The following is a 27,196-nucleotide window of genomic DNA, read 5'->3' as shown; positions in this document are numbered from 1 at the left end:
TCATAAAATGACCTAAGATACAGCCTTTCCTTGACTCCTAGCCTATTAAATCTTACTGTTTCCTAACCTCTGACACATGCACAGACAGGAAGCCAAAACCTTTCTAAAAAGAGGCAACAACAAAGGAATTCTAATCAGTTAATGCGGACCAGAGTAAGTCTCTCTGCAGAAAATCTTCTTTACAGGACACCCACCCTTCCTCCCTCCCCCAGCTCCTGCCTAAATCTTCCACAAGTAACAAGCCCAATTTACATTATGCAATGACCAGGCTGAGATAAACCAGAGGGCTTGGCAGGCTGGAGCACCCCTCAGCTTTCAGTCCTGCAGGTTTATTCCTCTATGATGGAGCGTTGTTACACACTGATCCAGCCCTTTCAGATCAGGGCTGCACCCACTCCCAACTGTGTAGGCTGGCTCAAGGTCAGGTTTAGGCAATGGGGTTACGAGAAACAATGCTTATACAGATCCTTAAGGGAACTAGATCAAGACACCAGTGACGTTCAGTCCCTACTGATTTTAGCAGGAGTCCAAAGGACTAGCAAGAATCTTTGGAAATCACCCCAGCAAGCCCGGCTCTGGCTCTACAGAGCTCTCAGGTACCAACCAGAGGGTGGAGGACGAGTGCTTAATGCATAAGGAAATGTTGCAATTCTCAGTATATACAAAGTACCACTAAAAAAAAAAATCTGTATTATCTAAGTCCTGAGAAAACACTCCTCCCTATATGAAACAGCTAACTGAGCATGACTGAGAGCTACTCAGACATAATTCATTCTCTCCCTTTATTCCCATTTCTGCCTCCCCCAGTTGTCACACCGATCCGGCTGGTGCACCATGTATTCCCCCCAGGAAGTCTACCTGTATTAACCTCCAGAGAACTGGCCTGCTCCAGAGACCTGAGCTCGAGCAGGGACCAGCCTCACTTCTCCTGCTGGCCCCCAGCAGCTTCCCCAGCCCCAGAAGGAAACACACCAAGTATTCCAGCAACGCCTTCTACAGAGCAGGTGACACGGGAAGCACACAGCCCCGTGCCGTCCCAGGCTGCAGCATCTCCACCCTGGTTACCTTCCCATGCGGGCCAAGACCAGTAACACCAGTCCCTGCAGTCCCTATGGCCAGTCTAACCCAGCCCCTCCTTTGCTGCTGCACAGGACCACGGGCTCTTGCCGTCTCGTGGCCACAACGAGGTTGCTTCGCCTTGGCCCCTTGAGCCATAAGCCACAACACCAGCACCCCCTGAGGTATCACTGTGGCACGTAGCTCCATCTGTCGGGGTGACCCTGTCTTTTGTGTGGGGGGTCTCTGGCACAGCTTGACTGAAAATACAAATCTCCACTGGCAGAAAGGGGGGCAAGAGGAAAGCATTGACTACAACCTTGATGCTGTGGGACAATATTCTGTGGGTTTTTTTAAAGCTGGAATCTGTAGCTACATTTACATGGATATATATGGTACAGTAGGAATTTGATTGAAGGAAAATTCATGTAGCTCATGAATTAGCTCTGAATTTAGTAATTTTTACACCCATGCTTATATAAATGCTTTAAAAATTATGCATGTCCAAAAGCATCTTGGCAAATCATGGGGCTGTTTAAAAGAACATTTAAAACCAGAATGTATATATATTTAAATCAGTCTTTGAAAAATAATGCTCAGCAGCAGTGACTGAGTTTATTCCGTGAAAAGAGACATCTTCCTACAGCAAAAACAACACAGAAAACAACCTGTAAAGAAAGACATCTCCACGAAATGGGTGGAAGTAAGGATTGAACTTTGAACACCAGGTTACATTTCCTTCTATGTGGGGTAATAACTGCAATTTAAAATGAAATCCCGTTTCACATTTATTTCAGGTGTTCTCAGTGAGGTATTTCAGAAGGCAGGTTCTGCCAGCCAGATCTCTGTGCACACCAACGCCCTGGCCACGGATCCGCTGCAGTGGTCAGGCGCTTCCCGCCGTGTGCTGGGAGGCCTTTCACCAACATGCTCCAGTCTCTGTTCTGCAAGAGACCACGGGCAGGGACACACACACGGGTGAATCCTGAGGAAAGAGATGATAAATGAGCAGTTGGGACCACTGTCCTTCAGCCTGCTGCTTTCCCTCAGGCCAGACTACCATCCTAAACCATAAGTTGCAAGACAGAATGGGGGGTCTTCTGAGTAAAAATATAAACTTGAAAACTCTGAAGTTCTTCCAGGACATACCTTGAGCAGATATAATGAAGCAGATGTTCTATTTGGCTGATAACTGACTGGTGTGTACATCATGAACAGAGCCACTTTTCCTACTGCTGGTGAATCAGTTCTGAAAAACAAACCCAAACCAAAAAAACCCACCTCTTTATCCTGGAAGGAAGGTAGTCCACAAAGCAGCAGGATGTGCAGAAAGTCAGCCTGCAGGAGTAACCCAGGGACAGAGCAAACCAAAGAGAAGAAAGGAGTTCAGTGATGCTCTCACACTGACATTAATGGATGTTGAATTAGGTCCAGCGTTAGTAGAAAAAAGTGGCTCTCCAAAGCACGGGCAGAGCAAGCACTGTTGCCATAACTACCTCACTCCCAGAAGCATGCCGACTTCCTTTCTACAGTTAAATATTTACAGAGCAGACTGCGTGTTTTCAGGAGAGCGCCAGCGTGCAGTGCTGTCTCCAGGGTCCTCACAGAGGGTTTCCAGTCGCCCCTGGCCCTCAGCCTCACCGCTCCCCACACGGCTCGTTACCCATCGGGAAGCAGGAGCACGGCTGCCTCAGGAGGGGGACAAGGGCCCGGCGCACCCACGGCCCAGGCTGGGAAGCAGCTGCACCAGCAGGACAGTCCCACGGCGCTGAGCGGGGCGGGATGGCGACAGGCCTGACGGAGAGCCCAGGCGAACCCGACCACCGCGCGAGGCAGCCAGTCAGAGCCACGGCCAAGCGAGTCTGGAGGAGCTGGGGACAGGGCACAGCTTCCGCCAGGACCCACGACTGGCCACAGCAGAGGCCCTGGGGCCGGCTCGTCCGTTGGTGCACCCAGGACACAGCCATGCCCTCGCACTGAACTGCTCCATGTGCTTCTACCAGCCATCACCTGATCACCCCAAACCACCCTGTGAACTCCAGTTCTACTTCTGCTACATGACTGCAGCAACTGGTATTTGCTGGAGTCATCCACGCATCTATAGAACCACTGAATTCCTTCATCCTGTTTTTTGCTTCATCCCCCTCACAGCTCTGACATGAAAGCAGCTTGCCCATCAAGAGAAAAACTTGCCATCAAGAAAAAGACTTGCCATCAGAAAGACAGGCCTTCAAAGATCTTACAGTGAAAACCAGTTCAGACCCATGGAAGCAGATCCTCTCAACGCCAGGTAGAAGAGTATGTTTTGGATATCTAACTCGTTCCTAAAGACTTTCAGCAACGAGGAACAGCGCAGTCTCCAAGAAAATGTATTCTGCACTATCTATACTATTACAATACTTCTAAAATCTGAAACTCCCCCGTGACTTGGCTTTGAAGAAGTACAGACTCAGATGCATGACAGTGCTTTAAATAAGTTAACAGGGCTCGTTAGATGCATAGGTAACAATTGCAGTGGTACTGTGGCTGCACATTCCAGCTCCACATATCGTCTCTATCAGCATACCGGGACAAGAATTATGCACATGTATAGTGTTTATCCAGCTTGATGCCGATTTGTGCCTTGGGAACAATGACATGCAGAGTGACTTTAAGATGAAGCCCTACAATTGTGAAATTTTTCAGGATAGAAACTTCATCATGGTCTAACTTGCATGTGTAAATGTTTTAGTTAAGTTCCTTAGGAAGGACTGAGGAGTGTGAAGTCAGGGCTCCTACCTAAAGCCTTCACTCTCTGCACATTTCTGCTCCAAGGCAGCACCCAAATGCCACAAAATTCTCATCCACAATAAAAGTTCACTTTGGCATCATCAGTCAGAGATACCACTCACGGCACCATGGGATTTACGAAAGTCTGTTTACCTCGACAGATGACCGCGTTACTTTGAGGCATATGCTGGTCTGACTCTTGCAACGTTGCCAGGTACTCCCTTGGGTGATGACTATTCCAAAGAGGTTCAGAGGAAAGTTATCTTAAATTAAAACTATGTTCAGTCCTAAGAAACAAGTGTTATTAAAAAATAAAATATCTTGAAAATACTTTCACAAGCATACGTACCCATACATAGAGACACTATGGCTTTAATGTTTTGGACTTCAAAACAGACTTATCTCTATAATCTTAGAAATAAAAAAGATAGTGTTTTAAATTACAGAAATCACACATCAGCAAAGTCACACATCAGCAGTAAAATTTACATCACTATATTTGGTGTAAATTTCAAGATAAACAAAACAGTAAACCAGGCTTCAATAAAACCAAAATTATTTTTAAAATGTGTGTTTCAGTTAGAGGAAATAAAAATATCTTAGAAAGCTAAAAATTATTCTGTTATAGGTTGAACACTATTGGACAAAAATAAATTTGTCAAAGGAAACAGACTGTCATATTGGTTTTTTGGTTACCTCAAGGACTGAATTTGCATTTCCCTAGAATATGACCACACATTAATTATTACTCATTGCTCGCTCCAGACATAACCCAAACTAGTACATTGGTTACCTGGAATGAACAAGTTAATTCAGTATTGCAGAAATGCCAGTTGTCCATTTATTTTGTTGGTTTCAGTGGGATTCTTAAGAGTAAGGAATGGGAGGTTGGATCACTAAATGCTGACAAAATTATAGTATTTTAGACTAGCTTAAGAAGAAAAGGAAGAAAATCTCCATGATGTACTTCTATTGAAAAGTCTCAGCTATCTGTGTGTAACGTACCGGTGATACTCAGAGACCAAAGAGGTACGACCTTCAGAAGGTGACTGCAAGAGTCCAGGCAGGCTGTTGGCCTACGAGTACAGCCAGTGCCAAGCGTTTACATCTTCTTAATGCTGTGCCCTGAGAATCCTGCCTTTGGATAGCCATGCCCCAAAACGCATCCTCGGATGTATGCTAAGCACGGTGGTCAGACAACATCCTTCTTACACGGTACGGAAAGCGCTGAACAGCAAACCAAACGGCTTCTACTCTGGTCTGCTGCATCTTGGCTTTAGAAATATCAATAATGTTTCATTCTTCCAACACAATTATCGGATATATTCAATGCATTTTACTGAGAAGAATAAACTAAAACCCATAGCTCCCTTACAAGGTAGGTAAGTCAGGTTCTCTCCATTTTGAAGCAGAAAATTGAGGCACAGTACAGCTGAGTCTGTGACACTGCTTGAACCCAGTCCTCCTCCCAGTATTTTATTCTAGTAAGAGGATCATCACACATAAAAATGAATGAAGTAATACAGGTATACAAATGGGTTGGTATTCCCATCAAAATATATAAACTTTACCTGGAACAGTTCACTTCACTCTACTGAAGCACTGGCTAAAAAAATTAAGTCCTGATAAATGCAGTACAATAAAATCTGAAAAGGAAAACATTATGATAATGGTTTTATAAAAACCAGAGATGAATCCTTGGTAGACTTAATTCATTTGGTGAACAGAATCTCACAGACTTAAAACATGAAAAATTAGATCATCTGATAAGACTGTTAGACTGAGGCTGACGTTGCATTTGATAATGGGGCAGATTTGAAAGCATTTAGTGTGCTGGCTGCAAGAACTCTGACGTGAACACAGCTTCTGCGTAATCCTCACAAACATCCTGCAGCTCTGCCGCCACATCACAGAGGGCTTCTTCTGTCAGCTGCTCTGCAAGACTGAGGGAGAGGAAGGGAGAAAAAGACGAGGAAAAGGTTCAGAAAGTCAGATTTTAAATTCCAGTCATTCATTCCATTGATATCAGTGCTCCGATTTTAAAAGGGAAATACTCATGTTTTTTCATTCTTTCTACTGCTTAGCCCAAGAAAAGATCTGATACGTGTTGTATAAGATATCAGAAATTCTCTCCTCAGTCTGGTTCATAGCAAAGGACATACTTCAGGCTTAGAAGTGTTGAGAGATCTCAATTGCTTCATTTTTTCAAACTCTTAGATACTAATCCTGCTTTGGGAATAAGAGTTAACATACTGTGGTGCTCATCCGAAGGCCACTGAAGTAAATGGGAAGCTTCTCATTGGTTTTAGCTGCCACTGAATCGGGCCTTACTGAGAGCAATAAAGTTTAAAGAAAAGGGAGACGAGACATTTCAACATTCAGTGATCTCTGGACCACAGCAGATGTTACAGAGGAAAACTATATTAGTGTAAGACAACAGTTGTTTACGGGCCTCTTGAAAATGTCTCTTCAGTTTTGCTTATATTCTAAAATATCATCAAGTGAGTCTTTCTAAGACCTTTCCGGCATAGCATGGGAATGTTTCTTTTAAACATTGTGATACACTTATGTTAAAAGATTTACAATGCCCTCTGGTGGCAAGAATGAGTCAATGACGCATGCTGGATATCGGATGCATCGGCAGTTCATTTCGAGTAACATGTATCAGGCAAACGGCAGCAGTGGAGTTCACCTGTCAGGAGAGATTCGCTGTCATTTAACCCATCTGCCAATGCCCAGAAGGTGCCAGTCTTTGAACTACTCAGCCTCAGCCCCGTTATCAAAAGGAGTGCAGTTCAGAAGGCAGAACGACAGTGCTGAGAACTGACACGGCGTATTTCAGAGGTTTAGTTCAGTAGATTCCAGTACAGTGGTTCAACCACAGTTACTAAAACATCTGCCCACTCACCCACAGCTGGGCAGAGCACCAACACACATGATTACCTTCACACACGCAAGTCCTCTCAAATATTGCAGGACCTGCTCCTGAAACACCAACGCAGATGCCAAATGTTACTCAAATGAGCTGTATCACCAATTTCAATGTTACTACATTAAAGCATCTGCAGAAGTTTGAAAACTCTTAGCAATTAAGGCTGATGTCCAATCTGCCAATGCAGACAGTTATGGCAAACCACTCCATCTACAACCACTGAAGTTAGATTTTTTTAATTCTTTCTTAATACTCCAGAGTTTTCTTTCGTTTCTCTCCTCCTACAGTCAGAAGTCTTCTGATTTCCACTCTGCAGGGAATTAATGGCCCCTCTATGCCAACTGATGTTGTGCCAGTATTTCTTCAGTTCTGAAAGAACAGGACTGGCAAGGTTCAAGTTCAGCCTGTATTTCCGTGTTTTTTTTGGGACTGGGACTTTACAAGGCCAATAGGTGATTTCTGAAATATATCATACATATTGAAAACGATTTCTAGGCAATTGTAGGCAATCACTCAAAAAAAGTGCAAGAAAATGCTAACCAGTGATATAATTTAGTTGCTATACCTGCTACTGAGCAATCAAAACGCTTATTCACGCATCAGTGCAACGGTGACTATTTCAGCTTACACTGCCCTGCTCACTCAGCAGACATTGAGCACGATAATCAATTTTTGCCAGGGAGGGAACAGCAGAGAGACTGTTACCTATTGCTTCTTCACCTCTTCTGTCTGTACTAAGTGATGGTAAGACACCTGTGTCACACTTCCCACAGTGAACTCCACGAAGCACGAAGACTTGTGGAAGAGAAAGCACTGAAATCTGTGTTAAGGCCACTGGTCTCTTTTTAAAGCACATCTACTATTGCTCCTCAAAACATCAGCTTCACAATTGCTCAGCACAAAGATTAAAATTTGCACAGTTATTTACAGTGCTTTATTTCTTTTTCACTCGGGGAGGGGAAAAAAAAGTTAATTTTGTTTTCCTCCAATTTACCTATTGATGGTAGTCTTAAAATAATTTAAGTCACCCTATATTTTACAGTTGTTTTTGTGGTAACACCATAGAGAGATGTGAAAAATAATCACTCCTCCGGGACATTCTGCTCCCACATCCTTTTGTTTTATCCAACTACGTTAAAAATCCACGGACACCAAGTACCAGTAGAGAAACAGTCCAATGGCTGGCTGACTGCTTCTGGCTTTCAGTCTGTAAGTTAAATGGCCCCCTCCCCACACCTTTCCTGAGTAAGGACAGAAAAACCTGTTCATCAGCTGATCCATTCACTTCAAAAACGCAGAGATAGTCATATACCTCTCAGCAATCTGCCAGGGATTGAAACTGCCCACCGCCTCATGGGAAATAAGCTTTAAGTGATGCTTGTATCTGCTGCTATAATCCAAGATGCTCTGGAGCATATGGTCTGGCACAGAGAGACACACAGAGCACTCCTTCCATAGAGAATTCTGAGTCAAGGGCTGCACAATGTCATTTCCAGTCTGCGATTTCTCCTCTGCTTCTTTGTTTTCATCAATATCACTGGAAACATAAAATAGTCATTAAGCCAGGACTAGATTTTCAAGTATCTTTTTGAAGGATCAGAAAATCTCTTCAAATATTAACCATAATTTTCTGCAATGAAAACACTATAATGAAGACACACAGTTTAGTGTAGGGCTGAATATGCTACTTACTTGCTATCAAAAAATTCTTCAAATAAAATGTTCATTTCTGGTTCTGTGCGTCCCATTAATTTAGTTATCTGTATTGGATGAGGAGATGTAGGTCTTTTAGCTATTGATGCAATTTGTTGTTCTAGAAGGAAGAAAATAACATTTAAAATTGTTTCTTTGGAAGAGGAAAACTGCATTTACTGCAGGTAAATCCTCACAAAGACTTTTGCTTCTTTTAAGGGAAAGTTCTTCAGATAAATAAAGTACTGAAGGTGACAAGTCCCTAAAATGTAAATTCAGTATAGGGTTTCCAAGAGCTCAGTGTATTAAAGCTGAGCATTTTATAAACCCTACCAAACTTTAGTATAGATAGTTTGTTGTGTCAGTGGATTATTCTAGAGGAGAGATAGAAAATACCACTCTAAAACTATTGTAGCCCATTAAGCTTGACAGTAAATCCAAGACATGAAAAAAAAAATCCAACAAGATTTGGGCTAAGTCTTCACCAGTCTTACTGTGAGATCTTCCAACCAGTGTAAAACAACACAGTTCCATTAAAGTCAGTATGGGATCAGATACTCAGCTTGGAAAAATCAGTGTAGCGTCACTCTTGTACTCAGTCAAAGAGCAGGATAAGGAACAGAACAGGGGGATGGGAACACAACAAGTGTCAGTCATCCTTAGAGTGTGTCGCTGTGTTAGAGCACGCATGCCTACGCGGCGTTACGACCGAGTACAGACGCCTACGCGGCGTTAGAGCACGTATGCCTACACAAGGGAAACGGCAAACCACCGCTTGGAACGCTGCCCCTCACTAGTGAACTGTTTCCTACTAATGTCACTTAGGTCCCTCTCAGTTAAAAAGTTAATCTGATGTGAAAAGTTAGTTATATCTTTCAACTGAAGGACTTTACATTCTTTCATTTATTTTCTATCCAGTAAAAACAAGCAGGAAGAAATGTGATTAATGTGAACTGGGAGCATCCAAACTGTTTTTCTCAAGGATTAAATACTTTTTGCTGAAGCACATTGGATAATAAATTCTGTACAGAAGAATCCAAATTTTCTGAGACTACAAAAATTAAACTTGCATGTATGCTGCAAGATCTAAAAACAGTATCACCATCACTTGAAAGGAGTAAGGAAAGACAAAAATCTTCTAAACTTAAGTAATTTAATATTATCTTCCGTGTACTGCCAGAAGAACCTTAAACTGTCATGGCTTCACTGCTACACTAATATTTACCTAATATTTACTGCTGAACTCCAAGCCATTTAAACTGATAGTTTATTAAAACAAAGGTAAGAAAATGAGAGAAGCAAACTAGAAGATAAATATCTGCTTGCTCCTGCCTAAGCAAATCAAGAGCAGGAACAAACTGAGACAGTTTCACCATACCTGAACTCAGGCTGTGAACTCTTAAGAAAAAGTTTTTAATTCTTCAGCATGAAAACGATTACTGCTAAGTAATTAATGAATGGTGTTTCAAAGGAATCAAGTCAAATGAGAACACACTAAATAGTCTTTTCAAGATTAAGATTTACAGATTTGTCAGTCCCTTTCTCAAAAATGAAGACAGGCAAGTCATGAAGAGTTTAACAAGACAAGTGCAGTGGCTTTAGGATACCTTGGACTTGGAAAGTAAACTCGCTGTCTTCTGGAGTAAATTCGAGCAGCTTACAGAAGAATAGGAGTGTGTGTCTGTACGTACGGAATTTCATCTTCACTGCACAAAAATCATTACTCACGTTTTGGTAGAAAAAAATACCTAAGCTAAAGAATGACAAATGCCTAGAAAAGGGACAACATTCAAACTTAACATTTGCTGACTGGAACTATGTGTTAAAGATTCCTAATCCTTCAGCTAAATTGCACTAGCAGTGCTTTCCATTCAAACGCAGCCCCGGTAAAGGCAAGCAGAAAATGACAGCCTGTCCTCAGAAGAGACCCTTCCTCTTTAAAATACTGATTTTAGAACTATATTTTAGAAATAGTCCTCTGAAAGGAGCACCTACAGTAAGAAATGTGTCTGGATGGTGCTATTTGATCACACATAATCCAATGATTTTGATTTCAAAACACCTGAGTTTAAAGATACAGATTACAGAAAAAACAAGCTGCATTAAAAAGACACGTACCCGTTTTGTCTTCCTGGCCCCAGAACTGCAAATCACTGTACACAATCTGGGTGAATCTCCTGCATACAGCCTCCTGGTATCTCTGGTTTTGAACATACAAAATTAATCAATCAACACATACTTAGCAGCTCAGCTGTACTAGTTATCACCCAACAGGAAAGCAGGTCATGATCCTCCTTGCCCAAAGTAGGCTTCTTTTGCCTAGTTAACACTGAAAAGGGGTGTGGGGGTGAAATCACAGATAATCACCTCGTTCAAAAGCCATACTTGAAGACTCAACTTGCTACTACGATGGCAACTGCTCCCATTTCAGACAGAGGGCAGTTAGCCAGACAACTGAAGGGCCCTCAGGCTGTTCCTGCCTGGCCAGCAGCCAATTCAAAGGTGTGCTCCAGTGCCTCAGATGGGCGAGGATACTGCCTGAGCATGAGCTTTGCTTCCGACTTACCAACGGATATCTAGGAGTAAATGGCACTAAACTCAATAGTTCTAAGTTATGGTAAATTTCACTGAACAGGAAGGTTGAAATGGGACTTGAACCAAGAACTAGGGAAAAGCTGATCAAAGAAAAATTTTTAGGAAAGCAATATGTGAGAAAGTTCAAGCCAAGTAAATGACAACTTCTTGAATATTTACATAGAAAGATGAATAAATAAAAGGCACAAATAGCCATGTATTTGTCTGACATCCCCATGTTGCCCTGTAAAATATTTCAGATTGCCAGAGCATAGTTCCTTGAGATGCTATCACAAAAAAATAAAATAAAATAAACCAGTTCAATTAGTTCCCAATCTGTGAGACAATCAACATTATCACCACACTGATTCTCCCATTCACATACGATGATCTAAGCCACAAAGTCTTGGCAAACTCAGCTCTACCAACTCTAAAGCTAGCAATAAAACATCAGGGCAAACGTTCTTCTATTACACTGTTTTGCTTGGAAGGGCAAACTCCTTCCAAGTCTTTCATTTCATACACTGACCCAGTCAGACCTTGCTTCAATTTACGAATGTAGATACTTACAGATATTGCAATTTATGGACAGTAAACAAGAAATTTGCACTAATGAGACCAACCAAGAGAGAAAATCTTACTTCAATTTCTTCCATTCTGTGCAACATTGACTCCAGGCTATGAGTGTCAGCCATAGGCAGAGCCTCGGTCTGGAGTCGCTCATGCTGCTCCATACTCCACATTTCCTGAGCAGTATCTTCCAAAAGATCATCCAGTAGCTTTTCACTCAGAATATCTGCATTTGCTGCAACCTGCTATTTAAAAAAAAAAATCCAACAAACAAACAAAAACTCACACAGTCAATGCAAGAAAGAAAGAAAGAAAAAAAAAACCAAACCAACTGGGGAGAAAGAATGCTTAGAAATCAAACATTTCTTACAGCAGCTCCTGGAAATAATCCAGTTGTCTTTTCAACATTTCTTTTCAATGAAAATCCAAATAAATTCCCGTTTTCCTTCCACCCACACAATAAGCCAAATCAATAAAAACAACTTCGTATGTTCCTACCAATAAAATCAATGAATATGGAAAAAGCTTGCTACACCACTATGTTCCCAAATTGAAGACAAAACTGTCACAGGTTCAGAGATCACCCAGGAATTCAAAAAAGTGAAGGCCCTCATCTTACAAACACTACACACACATTTAACATCATACAGAAACAGCCTCACAGCAGCTCCAGGTGGTAATGAGCAAATATACAGGATGCAGGCCACACCTGTAGGTTTCAGTTGTGTCCAGTTTTACTAATTAGCCATGGTACGATGCCTCTATTCATTTACCTGTGCTAGTTTATATGAAAACATTTTTCCCCTTAAGCAAGGTTATGCATTCAAGGTCACATCAAGCTAAAAATATACGAAAGAGATGATGTTAGAAAGAGCCTTCTCATTGTTCCATATTGTACATGCCCATACAATGACACTGTTTTAAAGATGTGTCTCATGTAAATCAAAATTGCTAAGTTTGGGAAATCAGCACTACTTTTCTGGATGCATTCTGCTATATGGCAAAGATAAAAATACATCTTAAATGTCAAACAGCTTTACTCTCTGACACACAGACAGAATATACCTTTTCAGCTGCATGAGTTGAAAGGTGGTTTATAAATGAGGAATCCTTCAAGTGACAGTCTGTTTCAAAGGAGAGATTGATCTTCTAAATAAAATGTAAATCCTCTCACAATAATAAAGCTTCTTCTATTTAACCATTAATATTACCAGTTCAAATTTATTTAGTCAATAAATACAGGATTATAAGAATTATTGAAATAATCTTATCAAGTCCAGTCATGTTCAGCGTGGAACCGTTATGACCATTCAGAAACAAATGAAAAATGCATCTACCTGACAAGAAGCTAACAAAAAAAAAATTTAATGCAGCTTTGCCAAACTTCATTACAATAAGACCCACATACTGAAATCAAAATACGCTCTCCAAATGTCCAGAACTGTGTTGACTACATAAATATGACTTGCATTAAGTTGAAAAGAAACTGCGTTGCCCCTTTATAAATGTTTTACAGCTCTAAAGGCATCCTTTAAACAGTGGCATGAGCTTGACTGTACTACCTGTGTCCTCTCTGACAGAGGTTCTGAGTGCTCCCGTTCTGCCTTCTCAACCTCGTCTGCACACTGGGCTGGAGAAGCACTTTGTGACCTACACAAAAAAGAACAAATGACAACGCCATTCTGAAACTGTGTGACAACAACAATTCGAAAAACCCAAACACATAAATGTACTTTTTAGGGGAGTGGTGGGAGTGGGGAGCAGACTGTATCAGATCTGACACCATTTATTAGCTCTTCAAAGTCATTACCTTAACTTTTCTGGCTTTTTTATTTCTCCTCTGCTACAGTCAGTTAAAACCTTCACTCTTCTTGAAGTGTCTGCTTCAAGGCATGCTAGTCTTCAAAAATAAGACCGGATCACAGAGGGTTACAAAATGCACATTCTAACAACTAAGAATGAAATCATGTGATTCTGAGTATTAGTTTAGAAAACCTAAAGAAAACTTTAGAGAGAAAATTAATACTGACTTTAAGACTATATAAACCAGGAAATTCTTTTGAGAACCAGGGATCTTCAGTTATGTTTCTGCTACTGGCCAACAGGCAAACTCATGGCTATCCACAAATACTGCCTGGAGAGACGAGCTCCTTGTCTTACCACGTGCACTACCCAGTACAGATCCAGCAGCTGGATCTCCCAAAACAAACTACATCCAGCGAGCCCTGGTCTACAGGACGCTGAATGTAGCTTAAAATAAACAAACCTGCACTCGGTTGCTGGCTAGGACAAAGATAGGTATTTTGACCTTCTGAAGAGGGAGATAATATTTCCCTTCTTAACGCAGCGCTGCGAATACCCGCTCTGACGCCGCGCGCTTTGCCAGCGCCTTGCCCAGCGCAGCCTGGCCTGTGGCTCCCGGACAATACTCCGACCGGGCCCAGGGAAAAGCACGAAGCAGTGGCTCTTCCCAGGCGGTGTTAAAGGGGGAGGAGAATGCAACCACCCAGCAGTGAGCTGTGGTCGCTTGCCTTCGGGTCTGACAGCCAGGCCAAACCCACCCTCCCCAGCAGTGCAGACAAGGTGGGGTGGAGGGGGGGGTCACCCGACTGTGAACATACCGATCAGGAGGAACCCTTAGGAGGGGTCTTCTGCTCTCCTTAGCAGGTCGTTTGTTCTCTTTTAGCTGGAAAGATATAGTTGTCTCTTGAAATCTAGCATGCTTCCCTTGAGGCTGTACCTTTCTTGATTTCTTGATCAGCGTTCCCTTAAAATTAACAAAATCACATTAAAAACATATATTCCAGGTGTGGAATTTCTAAAGTATTTTGCATTCTGCTTCAAAATTTGTCTTGAAGTCATGCCTGCTGGCTTTGTTGCTCAATTAACATATGTGGAAGTTTTGCAACTGATTTAAAGGAAAATACAACTGTACCTGAACAGAACATATGCTTAATCCTGCAACTATTATTTTTGCAAACAGTTCCAATTTTTCCAATGTCGCTCTTCATGGGGAAAACATTTTTTAAAATTTTCAGAATTAGACTCTATGTTAAATCTTAATCCAAATAGAAGATTTCCAAGGTAACATTTTATTCAGCCATGAAACTATAACATTGCCATATTTGTATTTGCTACAAGGACACTTAGACTTGTCCCCTTAGTATGAATTACTGAAATGTGTAACCTTCCCTCTCACAGTCCTCCCTGACAGATAGATATGGGAGGCAGTAAAAGTTACACATGCATACATCTATGTTACTGTATCAGATCTGATTTTTCAAGCTGAAGGTGATACTCTAAGGAAAAAAAAAAAAGGCATTTAATAAAAAATCCCAACTATTTGTGAAATTCAGCACTCTGAAATATTCTTAAAAGAACTGCTTTGTTTGTATTACTGAAGCCTCTTGCTGGTTGCAAGAAGGACTTACCAGAAACCAGAATTTGTATTGTGAAGTTTTATAATTTCTGTAATCAATGAAGTAAATCTGCCCAGCTTGTATCCTCCTACTAACATTAGCAACAGCACAACATCACTGCTGAGTGCATTTTTCATGACAGAGGATGATCAATAAGAGGAAAATATTTCAGCTTTAATTTCAAGTTGAAAAATAACCATGCTAATTTCAAACGTGAAACTAGTTTCAGTGAAAGTCTTCCTTTCTGTTATTCATCGTTTCTAGATGTACAGTGCGTTTCCAAGGAACAATAACAATACTTTCAAAAAACATTTGATAAAATAGTCATAACCACTAGAAATAATGTAGGCAGATGACATAGTTTATCCCCCTATGCTCCCAGCTCAGAATAAAAAAACTGTGAGGAAGTGCAAAGCTTGACAGTGTCTTACATTATATAACAAATCCCGGAGGACAAGTAGAAGAAAGCATAAATTATTTTATCACTTCCATACCTGTGATTTTGCAGGTAATAACACGCCTTTCTTCTTCAAAGGGCCACTTTCAAGGATGGGATGTTTTTTTACAGCTCTAGCTCTCATCAATGCCTCTGTGCTTCCTTGTGAAATGGCATTTCTCTCTGGAGTAGGTGGGTCATTTTCTTCTCGGAATTTATTGTGCAATATACGAGCACAACTGTTTGCCTCTTGAACTGCTGAAATATTTGCAACATGTCAATGTTTATCTGTATCAAAAAATAAACAAACTTTCAACTGTAAGTTGAAAGGGGCAAGAATCATCTCTATTTCTACATTTGATAATTCTGTTATGCTAGGTATACCTAATCATGAACTTCTAAGCTCTACCATAATTTTTAAAAAAATCAAATAAAAAAAAGAAAAAAACCCACCTTGTATTTCCTGACAAGTATTAAATAAATTGTCTTTCTTACACTGTGTCAATGAACAGGAGATTTTGGGGTTTGTGTGCATATACATATTTATATGTATATAGATATTTGAAAACATATATATGAAAATCACGGGAAAGCCTTTTGGTAGTAATTGCCATATGAGGTCTAGACAGTGATAACAAAACATTCTTTTGAGGCAGCAAGACACGTGGAAACCATGAGATGCTTCTCAATATACTGTCTCTCTGCACTGCCAAAGATGAATTCATCTCATAGAATTCTTTGCACTTACTGTTTCAGTAAAAACAGTATGAGGTATAAGAAAGACACCCCAAAGAAGAAAAGCAATTAATATAGGTTATATAATAATGTAATTAGCTATATAGCAGCCTTCATGAGGTGTCAAAATACTTTGGGTGGTAAATTTATCTCACAACACTTTGATAAATAAAGCCCATTTCCTTTCATATATGAAGTAAAAGAAAAGTAAACCAATTCCCAATGGTTGCATGGCAGGCTAGTAGTGGAAAAAAAACCCCAACAGTCTTCAGCTGTGAACATGTCTCTAGGTACTGAAACTGTGATTACTGTGCAGAAGACATTAACATTAATGAACTGGCAAGAATGAAACAGAGCCACTCCTCTCAAAAGTAGAGAAACTGCACAAACCAAGGAAATTCTGAGCCATGGCTTCAGCATATCTTTTCACTGCAACAGTTAAACAATGATAGCTTTGCTGGAGATTTACTAACAGTCAGCGACTTTGCCTTCCAAAATAATATATTTATACAGTATTATCTAGGTAGATATTTGGAAATATTCTGTATGCACCATTAATGTCAACTTGTAAACTGCCATTTAGGTGTACACTGCAGAAAAACAATCCAAGTGTAGCCCAGAGTAAAAGAAATGGACAAAAATAAGAAGAACATGATGATAATAATGTAGTTATAAAAAGGCATATGAACCTGCAGGTCTATCATATCATGTCAGGGGACCAGCTGAAAGGAATACATAGCAAGGCTACGTGACTCTGATAACCACATACAGGCTGTTACACACTGACCAACAGTACATAACATACTGCAAAACTGAACTGCAGATGGTAAGGTAACTGACAAAAATGTATCTAATAATTCAAAATACAAACCAGTCAAGAGACTCCTGGCAGCTGGAGGTTTTCTAGGCTCTTGTCCATGCTGACCCTTTAAGATGAGAGGTTTGTTTTCTCCTTTTGGAGATGTAAGCTGCTTTCTGGGTGGAAATGTCTCAGTGTTCCTCAGAGATTTGCCCTGAGATGCTGAAATACATTTCTTCACATTTTTTGGTGTTTGTTTCTTTTCCAGCAGTGAATCCAGATCCTGCACCAAATATTCAGAATTTTAATTACTGTCTTAGTAAATCTGATGTAATAATGAGAAGCAAATTCAAGAGATTCTAACTTTTGGAACTTTCTTGGTGTGGTTCTGGTTTTGGTTTTTCTAGTAGTGATTATTCCTGATAGCTTGTTCATGCAGAAGCTTCTTCATATTATTAACTTAAACCTTACAGAAAAGGCTTGCATTTTTGTATTTACAATTGACTCCAGCAAATTATCTGCTTATAGTAAGTTCAAAAAGAAATGGATACAAAGGCTACAGACAAAAAAAAAACCTAATGCCCCCACGCCTATTGTAAGACAGACAGACGCTTCTTTCAATGTTGAGTCCAAACAATTCTGCCTCCTTTCCTGTTTCCAGGCAGTTAGCAGTTACTGTTCTCATAAGCAGTTCAGAACAGCAAAAATAACAACACAGCTCTTACAGTTAGAACAGTATTTGTAAGGAAAATTAAATATCTTATGGCTATTTTATCAGTTGCTTTTATTTAAATGAATTAAATACTAGTTTCATAATAGTTCAGGTTACATAGGTTCTTAAAAAATAAATCTTGCAGGTAGGAACTGCAGCAGGAAATGAGAATCAGACTTTTCCATTACACCAACAACATGTTTTAAGACATCAGACATCACTAACAAAAGCCATCTGAAGGGCAAAGAGCTTAAGTAGCTCTTGTAGCTACAGCATTACCTTCTGTCTGGACAGTTCTGCACCCACCACCATGGGTGAGGCTCAGATGCTCATCACTAGTCCTGATGCCTAAAGCATGCATCGCAAAACAATAAACACGTAACTTACACCAACGTATAAAAATGCAATTCTTTCAGTCCTGAAAACGGCAAATAAATCTGAAATCACAAACTGGTGCTTTGCTACCACTATTACTACCAGTTCTCATTCTACCAGGAGAGCCAATACAGGAACAGCATCAACAGGAACAGCAGCAGGGAGCTTCCATGTTTAGAATGCAACTCTATTTTAGACCACCATTATTTAGGAACATTAGAAATGTATTTATACATTAGAAAATATGGCCTTTAAAAATAAAAAAACCAACAGTAAGATATTCTGCCATTTCATTAACACACAACATAGTTTGCAGATTCATATTTCACTGCATCTTTTCTGCCTTAGTAAAAATGTTTTTTCTTACCTCAACTTGCAGCAAAATATCTATGATAATGTCAGAAATGGAAGAATCCACTTCCAGTTTGGCAGAACAGAGAGACAGTTGTCGGATGAGACTGCCCAGTTCCTTGTAGTGGGTAGGAATCTGCTGTTCTGTCTGGTCTGTAAACTGACTGGCAAACGCCTGCAAGGCTCGTACAGCTCCTCTGTGTGCTGCCACCAGCCGGGATACTGCTCGGGACTGGAAAAATGAAAAATAACTGCTTTAGCTATAGAAGGAATGCTGATACTATTCAAAGAATTGTTGCCCACATTTCATGGAGAAATACTCGGGCTTGGGATAATTCTGATAGATATGAAGCCATTTGTGAGACAAAACCAAGCAGGCATTTAAGTAATCTACTAAAGGTACTACATGACAGTGCTCCTGCTGAGCATCGCGCTGGCGTCAGGTGGAGTAGCCTGCTTAGAGGTTATAACGGACTCTGATGCTTCCGCCACTGGTGCCAAAGGGTACTGTAGCCACGGGCTTGACCCTAACGTGCAACAATTGCACAAACAGAACATTCTCCACTCTCCAGTTTTTGTTACGGAAGAAAATACAAGTGATGGAAAAGCACAAGAGAACAACTGGACAATATTGGCCAAACAGAAGGTGTGATCTCAGTGCTACCTTTCTGGAAGATGCTGGGCAGAGAAGAAAATCAGGAGACAGATAAGACTGAGTGACATCAACAGGAAGTTAAAAAAGTAGTCAAGAGTAGAACACAGTGTTATCCAGAAAAGGAAGTGGAATGAGAAGGAATTAGAAGCCACATAAAAGCAGAAGACCAACAGCCTTCCTCTCCAGTTTACTGTAGACAGAGAAGAACAGAGGAGAAGCAGCAAAGGCAGCATCAGAGCAAGCGAGACATACGTGTGTGAGAATGAGATGAAAGGCGCAAGATACAAAGAAAATCTCCCTCTGGAGAGGGCTCAGGTGTACCCTAGACAATCAAACTCAATGAGTCAGAAAACTTTCTGTTAACAAGTTACTCACAGCCTGGAGGATAATTACATCTTACCTTTTTAGTATGTTTGATTTTATGAGGACTCAGTTTCTCTAAATCATCCTGTATTTCTTTTACCTGTTCATCAAGAAAAGAGAGGGAGAGCATAAAGTCAGTCAGAATTAGCTCTACATCTATAAATGAACAATTAATCTTCACTGTAAAGTTGGAGTGAAAGTCCAAATTTTCCAAAGGTGATGCTCCTCTCTCTGTCCAGTCATGAGAGAAATTAGTCACACCATAAACTAGAATGCCATGGAAGTTCAGAGATAACCTGATCAAATTTCTCTTGTTTCAGTTAATTTCTGTCAAATTCATCACAATAAACTAGCTAGTATACATCCAATTTAAAGTGCTGGTTCCTACCTGTTGTTGGAGTACATACAGCATCCGAGCTGACCGTGCAGCTTGTTTCTGTCTCCTACTGTAAACTTGTTGCTCTTTATCGGGATCTAAAATTTCTTTCTCTCTCCCTAAAAAGCAAGAAATGTAAAGTTTTATGTCTTAATTTAACCTGTGAAAATCCCAATTAAGTCATGATAACAAACATAATTTAGTAATAAGCCTCTTTCATGCAAAACCAATACACAATGTACCCCTGGAAGGGTTCAAGACCAGGTTGGACGGGGCTTTGGGCAACCTGGGCTAGTGGAAGGTGTCCCTGCCCAGGGCAGGGGGGTGGCACTGGATGAGGTTTGAGGTCCCTTCCCAAACCATCCTGTGATTCTATGATATATTTTGCAGGGCTCCACTGAGCAAAAATGCAAGCTAGTTATTTTAACTCTACATCATGTTTCTACTTAAAATTTGCTTAAACATTCTTACGCAACAGCTTATTAGTCATACCGTACAAAATCACGTGACCTCTTAGTTTTATGACGAAGTTGCAGGTAAAGCACTCACAGTTAGGAATGGTTAAACCTCTGGCTAGTTATTGCAAAAGAACCAGTGCAATATATACTGGGGCTGGCTGGGACGGAGTTAGTTTTCTTCACAGTCATCAATACAGTGCTGTTTTGGATTTATGACTAAAAAACACACCCCTGCTTTGGCTGTCGCTGAGCAGTACTTGCACAGTACTAAGGCTGCCTCCTTTTTCAACTATGCCCTGCCACAGGTAGGCTGGGGCTGTGCAAGCAGCTGGGAGGGGACACAGCCAGGGCAGCTGACCCCAGCTGACCAAAGGGATACTCCATGCCATGCGCAGCAACAAAAAAATGGAGGTTTTTGGGGGAAAGGTGGCCACTGTTCACAGACTGGCTGGGCATTGGGTCTACTTGTGGGAGGTAGTGAGTGATTGCCTTTGCATCACTTGTTTTGGGTTTTTTCTTTCTTCTTCCTCTTTCCTTCCCTTACTAAACTATCCTTATCTCAGCCTGTAAGTTTTCTTGCTTTTAATCTTTCTATTCTCTCCCCTGTCCCACCGATGGGGAAATGAGCACAAGTGTGTGACGCTTTACAGCCGACCAGGGTTAGTCCACAACACAGTGTCAGGAAGCACATTAATCGTGCTGCTGCACAGCCATAAATTAGGTGAGTCAGACTGTGAAATGAAATTCTACCAGCTGTTGTCCCTTTTCTCATCACTGACAAGATTGTGATTAATTACGATACTTACTTTTGCGGTCTGACTGTCTAGCCAGTAGGCCTACAGACACCAATATTTTTTTTCACCTGTGTTATTAAATAGCCTACCACTGATTTGCTGTCATTGCAGGTTGGACTGGAACTCACCACAAACACTTGGAGATATTAAACCCTGCTATTGCTTAACCTGGCCAGCCATTCTAGCTTTTGTCTACTTTTGAAAAAAGTAGATGGTTCTCAAAAATCCAGAACTAAATATGGATTCTAATTCAAGCCAAAAACCAAAAAGAAAAACAAATCAACAAACTACTGTATATACTATATATACAGTATATATAACTATATATATATAACTACTATATAACACAATTATTGTTCAGTCTTACACCTTTTTTAGTCAGTTCTTCAATTTTCTGGACATAGCTTCTCAATTCCTTTTGCAGCCGTCGGACTTCCTGCATACTTTTATCTTCTTTTTTGTTTACACTTGGCTTGGAGTGGGGTCCTGTGTCATGGGTGGGTGGAGAGTCAAAACCAGCTGGGCTTAGCTTCCCCTTATTTGGTGTGTAGAGATAAACTTTAGCACCAGAGGTGGTAGTCTCCACTTTGGAAGGCTGACCGAGTTTCTGCTGATATTTCAAGCAAGTTTGAGACTTCAGTGCATTTTTATTTTCCGGACTTACAAATACTTCAGTCTTCTGCTGTTGTGACTTCTGTGCCAACAATGGTTTATTGACAGCATCTCCAAACACTTGCCGTTTCACTTGCTCTTCAAGATGTCTTCGTTTTATGTCTCTCTTGGCTAGCTGAATAGCCAACTTTAGTCTCTCTTCAGATATCACTGAAAACATGCCAGAGCTTCTTACGCTGGGGTCCTCATTTCCACCTAGATTCCTCTGATCATTGGGTGCCTTCAGTTTTTCTATTATAATTGGCCGGGGGTTAGAGAATCTGAAAGCCAAGTTCTCTGGGACTGCAGGCACATTTCTATTAAACTGGAGCTGCTCCAAAGTGTAAAAAAAAAAGCTGATGTTACACAGAACACTTTACACAGTAAAGAAAATGGATCTTCTTTCATATTAGAATGCTTTGTCATGATGGTACTTCTTCATAGAATCACAGAATAATTTGGGTTGGAAGGGACCTTAAAGATCATCCAATTCCAACCCCCCTGCCCTAGGCAGGGACACCTCCCACTAGCCCAGGTTGCCCAAAGCCCCATCCAACCTGGCCTTGAACCCTTCTAGGGAGGGGGCAGCCACAGCTTCTCTGGGCAACCTGTGCCAGGGCCTCACCACCCTCACAGGGAAGAATTTCTGCCTTAGATCTCATCTAAATCTGCCCTCTGCCAGTTTAGAACCGTCACCCCTCGTCCTATCCCTACCCCTCTGATCCAGAGTCCCTCCCCGCTTTCCTGTAGCCCCTTTTAGTCCTGGGAGGCCGCTCTAAGGTCTCCCCAGATCCTTCTCTTCTCCAGCTGAACCCCCCAACTCTCTCAGCCTGTCCTCACAGGGGGGTGCTCCAGCCCCCCGAGCATCTTTGTGGCCTCCTCTGGTCCTGCTCGAGCAGGTCCGTGTCCTTCTGATGTTGGTGCCTCCAGAGCTGGACCCAGCACTGCAGGGGGGGTCTCACAGAGCGGAGCAGAGGGGGAGAATCCCCCCCTCGCCCTGCTGCCCACACTGCTCTGGGTGCAGCCCAGCACACGGGTGGCTTTCTGGGCTGCCAGCGCACATTACTGGCTCATAGGCAGTTTTCCATCCACCAACCCCCCCAAGTCCTTCTCCTTGGGGCTGATCTCAATGCATGCAAAGCATTCTGTCCATTCAGACAAATGTCAGTATCCAAAATTAAGAATTAAGTATTTAGTTCATCTTGTAAATAACATTAGGCACTTATCTTTAACTTAGGGTGGGCACCTTGGGAAGTGTACACACACACTGAAAAATCTGCTCCAAAGTGACTGGGCAATGGACAATGAATGGCTTTATGAATATTTTTTCTAAGAGTTCTGACAATGAAATTAATGAGTTATAACAACAATTAACATTAGTAATATAAATGGGTATGATATATCATACTGATTTAGTAAGGCATTACTAAATTTACAAAGGTAACAGAAGGAGAAATGATGAAGGAGATGCATGATGAAGGAGAAGTGGAAAGCTGAAACATGGGACCAGGTTCTGTTTCCATGTACTAAAGTAAGCGGTTAAGACACTGTATTGATTTAGACTAGGATAGAGTTAAATTTCTTCACAGTAGCTAGTATGGGGCTATGTTTCAGATTTATAATGAAAACAATGTTGATAGTGCACTGATGTTATTGCTGAACAATGTTTTAGTTACTGGCGAGCAATAAAAGCTGTTGGGAAGGAGAAGGAAGGGGGGGATGTTTGAAGTGGTGGCGTGTGTCATCCCAAGTCACTGCTACACGTGACGAAGCTGTGGAAATGGCTGAGCACCTGCCTGCTGATGGGATGTAGTGAATGAATTTCTTGTTTTGTTTTGCCTGTGCATGCAGCTTTCGCTTTACCTATTAAACTGTCTTTACCTCAGCCCATCAGGTTTCACACTTTTACCCTTCCAATTCTCTTGCCCATCCCACTGGGGAGCCTGAGCGAATGGCTGTGCTTAGCTGCCTACTGGGATTAAACCACAGACAGGTGAATAATGTTTACAGATGTAGTTTCTGATCTACACCCTTGCAAAAGGACAGCGTCAAGATTACATATGACAGCATCAGGAAAGCAAGTATGAAGATCTGACACTCACGAAGGGGCTATCTCAGGAGGTGGGTCATAATCATCTTTTTGTAACAATCACAAATGAAAACCAATTCAGTATCGCTGCAGAAGTCAAATAATACCTGTGTTTGCAAAGACTTTGCTTCATTCCTGTACAGCTGGGTAGTGAACGCAAACATGGCATCAGACTTAGTTGGGTTGCTTGGTCCCATCACACTGGCTTGATGCTGAAAATCCGGTGATTTGTCCTTTGCTTAGTTACAACTATGAACACAAGAAGAATCATACGTTATTTCTGCCTCTCAAGAGCAATCCCAGGGCTGATGTGAATAACACCCAGAGAGCCAACCTGAGGAGGCACGTAGAGATGGAACACGTCATGTGTACTCACACAGGTGGCAGACAAAACGGAGAGTACAATCCCACCATTTAAGGCAAAATTTACAATTTATATCCTTCTTTTACACACCCCAAGGAGAGCTGAGGAGCACCGAGATGGACTATGAGGCTCACACCACAACTTGTAGAGCTATTACTTACCTAAAGGGAAATGGTGCACTGCGGGGTTAAGGGACCGGCAGGACAGCCCTGGGCAGAGCTCAGGGTGGCCGGGAAGGTCAGTGTCACAGGAACACAGATCGACCTGGAGTTCTTCACAGAGAAGGATTTAAAATAAGAGCGATGTGTGGAGACGGCCAGAAACTTCCCTCTCCTTCCCCTGCCTCCGAGACCTAGAAAGTGAGCAGGATCCAGCGCATAACGCTGTTAGAACTGTCTGTCGCGACTGAACTACCGACCTCGCCTCGGCGCCTCGGCTCGCACCCCCCGGCCCCACCGCCCGGGCCCGCCCGCGGCTGCCGGTCACGACGCTCCTCGCACCCCGGCCCTGTCGGCCACAGCTCCCCGCCTCCCCCCCGCCGCCGGTAAGGAAGGGCGGGCGGTCCAGGCCTGGCCGGGGCCTACCGGGCCGCCGTTCAAACCCGCTCCCCGCAGCCGCCGCCGCGGAGGCCGCCGGGAAGCGGAACTGCGGGTCCCGGGCGGAGCCGGGCCCGGCCCGGCCCTTCCCGCCGCCGCCATGGGCTGGGAGGAGAAGCGGGTGCGCGGGTACCCCGAGTTCGTGCAGACGGCGCAGCGCTACCACGGGCGGCCCATCTTCGCGCTCTTCTGCGGCGACAAGGACGCCGAGGGCAGGAGCTGGTGCCCGGACTGCGTGACGGGTGAGGCCCGCGGCGCGGCGGGGAGCGCCCGGCCCCGCGGGGAGCCCCGGGGAGCGCCCAGCCCCGCGGGGACCGGGCCCCGGCCTGCGGGTACGCGCCGTCTCTCTCCCGCTCGCCCGGGAAGCCGGCGCCCCCCGCAGCTCCCGGCGCCGAGCGGCCTCGCAGCGGCCCCCCGCGCACCCGCCGCCGGTACCGAGAGCCGTGAGAGGCTGGCGCGGGGGGCGGTGGTGGAGCTCTGGCTGCCGGTACCAGGCCGCTGAAGCGACCTGGCCGCGTCGGCTCTGACTAGGAGCTCGGTAAAGCCGGCCCCTGGCCAGCGAGCTGTCCCTGCCGTGCTGGGTTCCGCCAGCCCCTCGCCAGGTGAGGTGGGGTCCGGGGGGGGGCGGGCGTAGGGGCCCAGCGCCCAGTCGGACGCGAATCCTGGGGTCGATTGACTCACCTCAGCTTCACCTGGCAAAGGGACCCGCCCGTCGGTGTCTGGCAGCGAAGGTGAAGGCAGTTCCTCAGAAAACACCGCGCTGAACTTTCTGATCATATATGGCAACTGCTCACCACTGTTCTGACGGGCTTCCATACAGACGGGAGACAATGATTATTGTTCTTGTTAAAGCAGAAGTTGGCCTTTACTCAAAGATGAGTCACTACAACGTTGAGCATGGAATAAATTCGGCAAAGCTCATGGATAACCAGATGAAACAAAATACAGATCCTTACCTGAAGCAGGCAAAATACTAATTAGCATTGCTGGTCAGAGCAGATCCAGGTGATTCTGTAGCACAGCAAAAGTATTAACTACTAATAGATTTTTAAAATTCCTCTCTAGCTGAACCGGTTGTGAGGAAGGAACTTCATAACATGCCCGATGAGTCTGTATTCATCTACTGCCTAGTAGGAGACAGAGCCTAGTAAGTAACTGTTCTAATGCCAATTGACTATCTTTGCTATTTGTGGACTAGAGGTTAACTAACCTGTTGGAACAACTGACTGAACTGTCCTTCTCTGCAAGGAATGAAGCATTCTTCTGAGTTTTGAGGTCTAGACCATGCCTAACTATCTGCATGCTTGTTCTGAGAGGTGGGCTGGGGAGGTGCAAGGCAAAGACCTCTGAATCATCCTTTTGAAGGAATGTTAACAGGCGAACTTAAAACTGCAGCTCTACAAGCTGTGTTTAACTTCTTCTTCCCAAACAGCTGGAAAGATCCCAACAATGAATTCAGGAAGAATCTGAAACTAACAGGAGTGCCTACACTACTTAAGTATGGAACAGTAAGTGATTTATTGTATGTTCTGGATCTACAGGCATTCATGTGGGAAACCGGCAGGAGCTTATGGCTGTGAATGAATTAGGCACGCACGTTTTCTGATACCCTCTCTTGTTTAAAAAGAGCAGACAATTAGGAACAGCTCTTCTGCGCCCACCTGTGCGCTCTTCCTGGCTCAAATGGTTCCTCAGGAGAGAACCACTCTGCCTTCTGTATCATGTTGGCTATAACGAACATATAGTAAAGTACGTACACTTAGCACGTAGTGCTTGAGGGGTAGGGAAGATTCTTAGCAACTTATTGTTAGCTTCCTGACTTGCAGCTCCTCAAACTTTAAAAAATCCAAATGTTGAATTACAGGCGTGAAACAAGTTCTGTGCAGTATACTCCTGATTCAAACAGACGCCAGCTCAAGTTTTAACTTGTGCATGTTATTAAGTTAGCAGTTACTTTCTTAGAAATGCCTCTTCTAAGGCCAGAAAACCCTCAGGCATCTTTCAGTTATTCCTACCCTGCTTGTTCCTCCCCACCCTCCCTGGAAAAACAACTGCTGGAGTGTGGCTAATGTTAGTATGTACAAACGGCTCTAGTCTAGACCAGGTTTTTGAATTGCCCCTGAAACATTTTAATTTTTCTTTCAGCCTCAGAAGCTGGTTGAAGAAGAATGTTTTAAAGCGGAGCTTGTGCGTATGTTGTTTACCGAAGACTAAATCCTCCAGTAGTCAATCATTTATGAAGATGTTAATCTCAAGTCATTTGCAGTGTCCTTTCAAGAAATCCTTAACCTTTTTCAAAAATGTCATGGTTAATTACTTCAGACTAGTCAAGATAAATGTCATTAAATTCTGGGTCCAACCTTCCACTAAAATCTTGCAACAAAAACCTGCATCTTTCCTTTCATGTTCAAATAAACTTGAGTTTGCAAA

General features: G+C 42.7%; 2 protein-coding genes across 3 annotated transcripts; one reads left to right on the top strand and one right to left on the bottom strand.

Annotated features, from left to right (window-relative positions):
• Positions 1–1,654: 1,654 nt before the first annotated feature.
• On the bottom strand, positions 1,655–25,825 carry KIAA0753 (KIAA0753 ortholog). Of its 2 annotated transcripts, none has more exons than XM_074890294.1 (19): positions 25,448–25,825; positions 24,332–24,522; positions 23,914–24,055; positions 21,436–22,048; positions 19,827–19,933; positions 19,476–19,538; positions 18,437–18,652; positions 17,055–17,265; positions 15,507–15,706; positions 14,215–14,360; positions 13,404–13,493; positions 13,156–13,243; positions 11,665–11,838; positions 10,568–10,649; positions 8,450–8,570; positions 8,070–8,294; positions 3,979–5,768; positions 2,206–2,305; positions 1,655–2,041 (listed from the first exon to the last, which is right to left on the bottom strand). In XM_074890294.1, the coding sequence occupies exons 3-17, from the start codon at positions 24,001–24,003 to the stop codon at positions 5,651–5,653; spliced, it is 2,544 nt and encodes an 847-aa protein (XP_074746395.1). In that variant the 5' UTR covers positions 24,004–24,055; positions 24,332–24,522; positions 25,448–25,825; the 3' UTR covers positions 1,655–2,041; positions 2,206–2,305; positions 3,979–5,650. The 2 variants fall into 2 exon arrangements, with proteins under 2 accessions (XP_074746395.1, XP_074746396.1); XM_074890295.1 differs by having other exon boundaries at positions 15,507–15,703.
• On the top strand, positions 24,827–27,196 carry TXNDC17 (thioredoxin domain containing 17). Its single transcript, XM_074890300.1, has 4 exons — positions 24,827–25,008; positions 25,832–25,913; positions 26,199–26,274; positions 26,912–27,196. Exons 1-4 carry the CDS (start codon positions 24,867–24,869, stop codon positions 26,978–26,980), a joined length of 369 nt encoding a protein of 122 aa, XP_074746401.1. The 5' UTR covers positions 24,827–24,866; the 3' UTR covers positions 26,981–27,196.

This window comes from Strix uralensis, chromosome 20 (assembly GCF_047716275.1).
Source record: "Strix uralensis isolate ZFMK-TIS-50842 chromosome 20, bStrUra1, whole genome shotgun sequence".
NCBI lineage: Eukaryota > Metazoa > Chordata > Aves > Strigiformes > Strigidae > Strix > Strix uralensis.
Note: the sequence above shows the minus strand (reverse complement) of the source record. Positions and strands in the feature narration are given on the sequence as shown.